The 10,776-nt window shown below is 40.4% G+C and overlaps 1 protein-coding gene across 7 annotated transcripts in view; it reads right to left on the reverse strand.

The window, feature by feature from the left end:
* Positions 1–8,632, reverse strand: part of SPG11 (SPG11 vesicle trafficking associated, spatacsin) — a 79,482-nt gene extending 70,850 nt beyond the window's left edge. For all 7 annotated transcript variants that reach the window (XR_010839678.1, XR_010839677.1, XM_059059445.2 and 4 more), the window contains exons 1-4: positions 8,328–8,632; positions 5,813–5,997; positions 4,716–4,940; positions 3,061–3,262 (exon numbers count right to left, since the gene is read on the reverse strand). Coding sequence is in view for 5 of the 7 variants with exons in the window: in XM_059059445.2 (XP_058915428.1) it covers positions 3,061–3,262; positions 4,716–4,940; positions 5,813–5,997; positions 8,328–8,557 (842 nt within the window). In the remaining 2 variants the exon portion in view is untranslated. The remainder of the gene's footprint in view (positions 1–3,060; positions 3,263–4,715; positions 4,941–5,812; positions 5,998–8,327) is intronic.
* Positions 8,633–10,776: the final 2,144 nt, after the last annotated feature.

Genomic DNA, 10,776 nt, shown 5'->3' on the forward strand with positions numbered 1-10,776 from the left:
AGGATATGGGGAGGGGGAAGGGTAAGCTGTGACGAAGTGAGAGAGTGGCAGGGACATATATACACTACCAAATGTAAATTAGATAGCTAGTGGGAAGCTGCCGCATAGCACAGGGAGATCACCTCTGTGCTTTGTGACCACCTAGAGGGGTGGGATAGGGAGGGTGGGAGAGAGGGTGATGCAAGAGGGAAGAGATATGGGAACATATGTATATGTATAAGTGATTCACTTTGTTGTAAAGGAAAAACTAACACACTACTGTAAAACAGTTATACTCCAATAAAGATGTTTAAAAAAAAAAATTAAAGAGGCTAGAGATCTAGAAAAGAGAGGAAACAGAAAATGGTCCCTGAGAAGGAGGGAAGGAATGGGGTCCAGAGTACACACAGAAGGACTGGCTTTCATAGGAGGAGGGAATCCCTCCATTGTAACAGGACGGAAGATGGAGAAGATGAGGGCAGGAAAGTGGGTTTGCAATTTAATGTGAGAAACTGAAGGAGCTCCCATTAGATGGGTTCTACTTCCTTTATAAAGTTGGAGGTAAAGTCATCCAAGAACAGTTGGGGGTAAAGAGATGAATAAAGGTTTGAGGAAAATGGAGGTTTAAAACGAATGGACTCATGAAAAATCATTGTATAATTTCCAGGCAACATGAGAGACCACAGAAGGCAGTGAATGTGGACTTATAGTGGTATCAATTTTCCTCTGTGGTTTTCTCACAAGTGCTCAGTTGCTTGAGTGCAGGGAATGAGAAGAGAGAATAAAAAAAAAAAGATTTGTCAGATAAAGTGCTGCCACAGGGCAGGAGAAGAGCTTAGGGCTCATTCAAGAAAGTGACTGAAATGACAGGTCACAGAATCTATGCTGTAAAGGGAGGGCAGTGAAGACAGAGGGGGCTCCTGTCTTCACTTGTGAAGTCAGCATATTAGAAAATTCCAGTGAGGTCAGATGAGAGAAGTGGCGGTATTTGAGTAAGCAAGCTGTACAGTTTGGCAAGTTGTGCTCGAGTGGGATGTGTAGAAGAGTGATTTGGGGGAGGAGCTGTTTCATATCATGACAAAGCCCAGGGTATGACTATGGGAATGGACAGCTAAGGTAAACTGGAAGAAAAAGTCATTGACAATGAATTGAATGAACAAACCATGAGGAGCTTACATGGAGCTTACAAACTCTGTAGGAAACACAAAAAAATTAGAGAAATAATACAAGACTATACACAATTAAGTGCTAAACTGTAGTTCAAAGCAAAAGTGCTACAGAAGTTTAAAGGAGAGAAAAATTATAAAATGAGTAGAAATTTACAAGTGGAAGGGATTTTAGTAAGGAATAACTTCATTGAAGAAGTGGATCTCAAAGCATGAATAGGACTTGATAAAATGAAAAGGGGTGGCTGACTTTTTGTATGGCAGGAAAGAACAACTAGGGTCAGGAGGCAGGAAAGGTAAAAAACACTGTTAGACTTCAGAGAACACTTAGAAAATAAACATGCAGTCAACTTCCTCAAGAAATTATACTAATTAAAGAGCACTCATGTAAATAATTAACAAATAGAGATCACTCATTTAGTTGGACAGGACAGATCCCTAAATTGACTATAGGGAACAGAACAGCAGCTCTTCACTGGCTGATGTTACAGTGGCTGAGTTCAATGAAATTTGTTCAAAGGAATGTGCCTGGTGCCCACTTCAGTGTTCTTCTCTTGGGGTATTGCCAAAACATCCAGAGGAACAGAACCCTACACTCAAGGATCAGAGTAGCTGAGTGGGCTTTCCTTCCCCCCTCACCTGTCAAATTATTTTCCAAGGAAGCTGATTAGAAGGTAACTCTACACCTACAGAATATTTTAGTCAGTGAAAATGGCCTACTGATACACAAGCACACTGAAAATGTGATAGTCATACCTGCTCAAAGATTAAAAAAAAAAAGTATTAAAAAGCCATTGAAAACAAATGAAAAAAATCATAGTAGTAAGAAGTTCTGGCTGATATGTGAAGATGAAATTAACCCTTTTTTGTAATCCAGACAAGGAGCAATAAACCCATCAAAGTGCATTCCCAATTACTCAAGGATATGTTTATTTCATTCATATTAAGTTAGGACCAAAAATCCTAATGGTTTGAAATGTCCCTTAATACTGAAAGTCATAAATGTGGATGACCCTACTTACAAGTTTCAACAAACAGGGTGCGGTGTGTGTATGCACATTCACATATACACATATTCCTTTCAAACATTATAAAATCAGAAGCAATTAGAATTTCTAAATCAAAAAGCTACGCAAAGAAATACTCAATTTTCACTAATATATTTAGGAAGTGTGTGGGGCCTCAAAAGGAAACACCTGGGGAAATCCTAAAATGGAGAAAGCACAGTTAAATACATCTTGTCAAAGTCCTTAAGTGAGGGCTTCCCTGGTGGCGCAGTGGTTGAGAGTCCGCCTGCCGATGCAGGGGACGCGGGTTCGTGCCCCGGTCTGGGAAGATCCCACATGCCGCGGAGCGGCTGGGCCCGTGAGCCATGGCTGCTGAGCCTGCACGTCCGGAGCCTGCGCGTCCGGAGCCTGTGCTCCGCAACGGGAGAGGCCACAACAGTGAGGCCCGCATACCACAAAAAAAAAAAAAAAAAAAAGTCCTTAAGTGAAAAGTGATCCCCTAGGCAGCCAGGACCCTAACCCACATAAAATACAATTCTAACACAGGGTAAATCCCATTTTTCTTCTACTCTAGTATTGAGAAGAAGTGAGTAGATAATGTATAATAGCTAAGGGCTTTTAAAATTGTGCTTGGTTACTTTTCACGTATGATGATATAAGCCATATATAATAATAAACATAAATCAAAATCAAACTTGGATATGTATCCAGAAATAAAAAGGTAGCCAGTGGTCACTTGTACATATTTTTATACACTAACAAGCTCATTAGGTAGTAGCTAGAACGTGATCAAGCAAATAGAGGAAAAAAACTGGTTAGAAGAAAAAAAAGAACCTAACAAGTACATTTTTAACCTCTTATGCCTCTAATTATTTACCTGAAATCAGAGAAGGAAGTAATCTACATACCTGAAATACAAATTTAAGTTAAGAGCAATTGCAGTGTTGGAGGAGCTGACAATCACTACAACATCTAGGTCTTGAGACACTTTCAATGAAGTAAAGGAAGAACTCTTGGCTGGCTCTTGTTGCTGCTCATTATACATATCTTCTTGAGGAAGTGCCAAATCCACATGAGCTACATGTCTACCATCCACAGTGTCAAAAATGTCTTCGAGTTAAGAGTTAAAGAAAATGTCAGTTTTAAGTAGTATGCCTAACCATTTAAAACACAGGACGAAATAGAGTTATAGACTTCACCGCTCCAACCTTGTAGGAATAATAATAGAAGGAAGACGGACACTAAAAATCCCATCATATTAACCAGGTGACTATGAAGTTGGGGACCCAATAAACAACCTGATACAGAGTTCACTCAACAATACTTGCTGAATCTCCACTCTGTGCCAGGCCCTGAGACAACAATAATATTTTCCACTAGTGTTCTACAACAGTGCTGTCCAAAAGAAACAATGCAAGGCACATTTGTCACTGTAAATTTTCTAGGAGCCTTATTAAAAAAGTAAAAAGAAACCAGTGAACCTAATTTTAAGAATATATTTCATTTAACCTAGTATATCCAAAATATTATCTCTATATGTAATCAATATAAAAAATTGAGATATTTTACATCTTTTTTCACATAAGTGTTCAAACCTAGTTATTTTATACTTATAGCACATCTCAATTTGGACAATTAAATTTTCATTGGAAATATATGGTCTGTATTTAGACTTCAAAAATTTATATTTAAGAACTTGGAACAGCCAGAGTTGTTCCAAACATACTCAAAAGTTCTCCAATACCTGAATCAAGTATCAGACTTTAAATCTAAAGTAATTAAATACAATTAAGAATTCAGTTCCTCAGTCACACTAGCCAAAAAATTTCAAGTGTTCAACAGCCACATATGCCTACTGCCTACCACTTCGGACAGCTCAGTTCTGTAACCTGACAGCAAAAACGCAGTTAATCCAATATTCTATAACATTTTTTACAAACTAAATTTTAACACAGGCTATGATACATGTAAAATAGAAAAATTACTCCTTTAATGCAGAAATGAAAGTTCCAAAAACACATAACGGGTCGTTCTTCAAATAATCTTCAAAATAATTTTGCTGGTGACCTATGAATCTGCTAAAGACAAAAAATCTGTGATAGTTTTCCAAAAACAAATTTCAAACAGTTATGCAAACCATCTGATTCCCTAATATGATGGAATCATCATCAGAGACAATAAGAGATAGGTTATATTCATACATGAAAATGTGTGTATCATATCATAAGCAGTCATCTAAATCTCTCCTGGAACAAACACAAAGTAGATATTTAATAAGTATATTTTAAATAAATGGGTAATACAGAACATATACAATTTTAAAACAACATAAATAAGTTGGGCAAGATGATTATGATTTATAAACTGAAAAATATTTGAATGGAATATAAAGCAATGTAGTTGAGTATTTTAAGTTCATGAAGATCTTTTTCCCTGAAAGTTTTACTGAAAAATTTATCTTTCTACCTACAGCCCAGTCCCTAAAACTAAAAGCCTATAAAAAGGCTCATTTTTCTAGGTATTCTCCTCCCCCACACATCAACATCTTTACCAACAAGGATACAGATCCAGCCTAAACGACTCAAAACAAAAAGAATTCCTCTGCAGAGCTGTGTGTCAATAATCCTGTCCACTGCCTGTGCAGGCAAGGATAATGTGAAACAGTTGAGTACCCTAATCTCAGCATCTCTTTCAGGAAATATAATGTGCAGGATGATATATTCATTGATGAACAATAATGATGTGTTACTGTGAAATGACAGAATTCTCAAAGATAATAAGGAAATACCTATAAAACAAAAGGATATTACGTCAAACTCACTGGTCATAATTTTACAACTGGTAAATTTGATTCTGTTAACATAACACAAACAGGTAAAACAAAAAAAGAATCAGCATTTAACTTAGTCCAACTCTAGACAACTATTGGTCAAACTCACCTAAGCAAGTGGAAGGTAAGTAAGGAATTGAATAAAGATGGCCTACAATGTCTCTGTGCCTTCTGTTTACAGCCAGAGTGTGACAACACACCAAAGATGATCAAAAAAGCCTACTTATCCCTGAGACCAAATACGAACAATCACAGACTCTTTTTTTAAAAGGAAAAGAAGGAACCTTATAATCAGGGTAGCGAGAATGCAACTGCCTTAAAAATAGAAGCCTAAGTGCTTTGATTTCTGCTCCCTGCAGCCCTCAGGATGGGACATAGCAAACAGGTCTGTAGCTAGTCTAGATCAGCATATTATCCAATAGAAATATAATGTCAGTCACAAAAGTGAGCCACACATGTAATTTTAAATTTTCTAGCAGCTGCACTGAAAAAAGAGAACAGGTGAAGCTAATTTTATTATATATTATTTACCTCATATTCAAAATATCATTATCAACATGTAATACAAAAACTATTAGCGAGATATTTTACTTTTTTAGTACCAAGTCTTCAAATCTGGAATGTATCAATATTTGACATTTAAAGGACATATTAACTCATATTAACCACATTAAGGGCTTAATAGCCTCACGTGGCTAGGGCCTACTATACTGGACAGGGCATATATCCCTCCCTGACTTCACCTCTATAAGAACTTTTCCTGAAATACATAAAATTACATAGTAATACACAAATTCAAACATGCTAAAAGACCAGATGCAAATACTTACTGATAATTTGATCATCAACGAGCTTTTGCAATGTCTCCTCAGTATAGCTATATGAAATGGTTGCATCACATCTTCCATCTTTCAAATTAAATTCACAGATGAGCAGTTCATTATTTTCACTAAGAGCAAGCAGTCTGGGCTTGTCTGTCGGTGTCCCACTGTTATGAGAGTCCTCCCATACAAACCTAAGGAAAAAGTTTAGACTATTTATTATATTCTATATCCACAATAATACTTACCCACAATGGTGAAGGTAGGACAGAAGAAGTAGAGAACAACTCTTTGGTTCACCTAATAGCATAACTTCTATATACAACCTAAGGGAATGTAAACTGCTTTAGAACTTCCAGCCCCTTCCCCCATCTCCTTCCCCTTTCTCACTTCTTTCCCCTCAGCCCCCTTCAGGGCAACACAAGAATATAGGAGTCATTCGTGAAAAGCGGGCAAAGAGCAAGAAATGGTGGCTGCTTTTTGCCTTCATCCTAAATCTGGACTGATGGTATGTTTAAAGGAACTGTCATGATCAAGGATATGTTTCAACAACCAAATATGTCTATTATTTATAAGAGGTGGTCTTCACAATTAACAAAATACATTTTGCTAACATAAATGCTTTCAATAACTCAAAAAAAGTTATTATTTGCATTTATAGACTTTGAAGACTCTAAACTGGCATATTATACAATAGCTCTGTCCAACGGAACTTTGCATGAGATGCAAGTGTTCTACACATCTGCAAAGTCCAATACAGCAGCCAACAACCTCATGTGGCTACTGAGCACTTGAAATGTGGGTAGTGCAACTGAGGAACTAAATTTTCAATTTTAAGTGCAGCTGTAGAATATTTAAAGCAGTGTAAAGTCAACATACCAACATGACTAACAAGGATGGAAAGAGGCTAATGATGCTACAGCTTCAAATTAAATAATAAAATTAAGTTACATTAAAAGAGTAAAAAAAGAGCCCCAATTCTGAAAACAATGCAATGGAGTGAGATGAGGTTACCATGCTGATAAAGTTTCATCTTTTAAAAAAAGCTTTTTTTCTACAGAAGTAGTAAGTTTTATATCTAAAAACAGTGGACTTGGTGCTACTATGTTATTATTAGAAAAAAACATTGACATTTTATATTTCTGTCTTCATACCTAGAATGATGTTTCATAAACAGCCAATTCCTGACTGTTCACACTGAAATTTGATGTCAAATATGGAAAAGGTTAAACAAATTAAGATATATTTAAAAGGCTGAATACTGTGAAACCAGTTAACATCATTAGCACGTGAGACTATATACCGCCACGTGAAAGAGAATTTTCAGTGAACATAATATAGAATGTACAGTGATTTCAACAATATACAAGGGATCATACATACTTTGAGAAGAGGAAGCAAATTCTGTACACTATGAACTTGTCCTTATTTTTACCCTATGAATTATTTTAACTGAATTAATTCAACTAAAAACACTAAAAAGTAGCCCTTCTTGATCCTCCCCCACTAATTTCATGCAATAGTTTACAAAAGCCCCATTATTTTATATCTGTTCTGCTTATCTTCTGTGAGGTGCTCTCTCTGCCTCATTCTTTTCCTTACATGGCTGTGTTCATAGGTACTTAATACTGTTGAATCAACTAACTTATGGTAAGGAGGGATTCCTTTTCCTAGCAACTAGAGATCAGGAATAAAGAAGACAAACATAAATTTAACAAACGAATCTCTGTGAGGCACTTTTATAGGACCTGGAGGTTCCAGAACTCCTCTGTGGCTACTCAAAATCGTTAACATTTCTAAAATGTTTTGTTATTAAAGAGTCCAAAGCGTGGGAAGGCACTCTCAAACTTAATGATGTAAACTGTTAAGAGTTACATATGTGGAAAGTAATACGATTGAAATTGTTTCTTTTCTGTCTTCCCAACCATACAACCTCACATGTAAGAACTGTCTTATTACACCTTTTAGGCACTGCTCCTAGGTAACGAACAGAAAGCGCATAATAAGTTATTTGTTGAGTGAATACACGAATAAGTGAGTAGAAAACGTAGGCTCTGTCCTTGAAGGGGGGGTGGAGGGGAGGGGAAGCCCAAATGTGAAGGAAACAGCTATTTGTATCAGAAATAAGGAAAAGGTAACAAGATGATTCAAATGAGAGATGATGCCCCTCAGCTGGCATCTTTAACAGATTTAACTGAAGAAAATGGGCGTAGGTCACGGCACAGTGACGATTAATCAACCTGTGTTAAATGAATTAAAAAGGCGTCCAAGCTGGGATTCATTACAGGTTCTCCGCGTCCGGAGAGGATCTGGATACTGTCTCCACCCACCCGGAACGGGAAAGAATGGGTGCAGGGACGTGACAAACCGAGGAAAATGTTCCGAGAAGGAACCGGGCCTGCCCCTGAAGCCCTCCACCATCATCCCTCTCCCGCTACCTCCAAGGTAGGAGGGGAACAGAGGCGCCAGCCAAGCTAAGGTTGCGGACTCCCTCCACAAGGCCAGGCCCGGCCACAGCACTTACTGCCGAAAAGGGCCTTCCAGGCGGCAGCCGCCCCCGCCCCGGCCGCCGGGCGCCAAGGGAAGCACGTGAAGGTTGCCTGCAGCCGTCAGGCTCCCCAGAACCTCCTGCTCCCTGTGCAACTGCGCCCGGGATCCCAGCCGCCCTGTTGCCTCGGCGGGGACCGGCACCAACAACACGGGTAGAATCCGCTCCACGGCTTCAGCGCTTCCAGCGCCCTTGTCTGCAGCCATCCCGCTCGCACCGGTCCTTCCGGTCCCTATGGTCCGCTGCGTCCTGCGCGTGCGCAGTGTAGCCGACCCGCTCTCAGCCTCGTGACTCCCGCGGGGAGATACGCGCTGACGTAGTCTGCCGGGTTACGTTCTCCGCACCACCCACTCCAGCAAAGCCACATCTGCCTTTGTTTGGAGCCCACGGTTTGCTGAGAGTTGAGGTCCTCCATTAGCGGCCTAAAGTGGCTGTAGCAGCTGTTCTCACTCTGTGGCATTAGTCTTTGCTTTCTTACCCTTGCTGCCTCCTATCTATTGGAGGCCTGTGCCTGCCACTCTTCGCTTTTCTTATTGGGCTGTTATTTTTGCTTACAGGCCCTCAGTGGTGCAACGTCCTTGGTATTTGACCGAGCCATGATGACGGAGCTGACTTGATGCTGACGTAAAATAATATCCATTGTAACAGCCAGGGGAACAGAGTGGGTGGAAGTGGTAGAGTTCCTGTTTCCTACTACTCTTTCCTCTGGGAGGAATAATCCAAGATCGGCAGCAGAGGGAGCCAGAAGAGGTGGGGAGTAGGCATTTGGGAATGGTTTCCTAAAGGACAGCAGTGCCTTTCTTAACACATTCTTTTACACAATCAGATGGGGTCACACAGCTATCAAAGGTCACCTCCTTTGTCTGTGCTTTGATTACCATCCTCCTCCTGTTGTAGGACTTTGTAAATTTTCTTCACCTTCATTACTCTCCACCCTTCCCCGCCCTGGCCAGTTTATTGGAGTGCTTTCATTATCATGCAGGCATGCTGTAATACCACTCTTTAAAAGAAAATCGTTCCTTAACCTACATAGACTACTACCTACTGTCCAATTGCTCTGCTACCCTTTCAGAAGATTCCAAATTGACTCTTTCTGTAGTCAGTGCCTCCCTCCTCGGTCACGTCTCCTCATTCCACACTTTTTTTTTTTTTTTTTTTGCGGTACGCGGGCCTCTCACTGTTGTGGCCTCTCCGTTGTGGAGCACAGGCTCAGCGGCCATGGCTCATGGGCCCAGCCGCTCCGCGGCATGTGGGATCTTCCCGGACCGGGGCACGAACCTGTGTCCCCTGCATCGGCAGGCAGACTCTCAACCACTGCACCACCAGGGAGGCCCCACACTCTTTAAAAAAATAAATTTAATTTTTGGCTGCATGGGTCTTTGTTGCTGCGCGTAGGCTTTCTTTAGTTGCGGTCAGCCGGGTCTTCTCACTGCAGTGGCTTCTCTTGCTGCGGAGCACCGGCTCTAGGCGTGTGGGCTTCAGTAGTTGTGGCACACGGGCTCAGTAGCTGTGGCTTGCAGGCTCTAGAGCACAGGCTCAGTAGTTGTGGCCCATGGGCTTAGCTGCTCTGCTGCGTGTGGTATCTTCCTGGACCAGAGTTCGAACCTCTGTCCCATGCCTTGGCAGGTGGATTCTTAACCACTGCACCACCAGGGAAGCCCACACACTCCTTTCTTAAAGTACTTTCTTTCCAACTTTGGTAGCACCACTTCCGTAATTTTCAACCTATTTTTTTCAGATAACTCCTCCTCAGTCACCTATGTTGGCTTTTCTTCCTACATCATCTCTTCCTCACTCCTAACTTGTAATACATCTGTGTGCTGATACTCCCACTTTTGTGTCTTTATCCCTGACCTTTTCCTTCACCTCCAGACTGCTCTTTACCTACTTGATATATCTACTTGGATTTCTAACAGGACATATTAAAGTGTCTAAAATGTTGATTATAACCCTTCCCAATGCATTTTTCCTCATGTTTTCCCCACGTTAGTCTAGGGCACCCACCATTCACTCTGCCTGGGAGTCATGCTGGATTCTTCACCACCACCCTTATCCAGCCCATCAGCAATGTCTGTCAACTCTTACTTCCAAAACCTTTTCCAAACTTCTTCTCTTTCTGTCCCTAAAGCTCTTCAATTCTTGCCCCAGCTTTGGAAAAAAAACTTCTGAACATTTTTTTCTCTGCTTTCTATCCTGTTCCCCTAACAATCAGCAGTCAGAGTGATCTTTTCAAAACAAAATCACGTCATGTCACTTCCCTATTTAAAATTCTGACTTCCCAGCAGTTAAAAATCCAGACTTTTAAAAATAATCATGGCTTACAGATGTGTAATCTGCTTACCTCTCTCCCACCTTATCACCCTACCCCCCTTACCTGTATACTTCAGCCACACTGTCCTCCTTTCTTTTCCTGAAACACACCAAG

This window comes from Kogia breviceps, chromosome 3 (genome assembly GCF_026419965.1).
Source record: "Kogia breviceps isolate mKogBre1 chromosome 3, mKogBre1 haplotype 1, whole genome shotgun sequence".
Taxonomy (NCBI): domain Eukaryota; kingdom Metazoa; phylum Chordata; class Mammalia; order Artiodactyla; family Physeteridae; genus Kogia; species Kogia breviceps.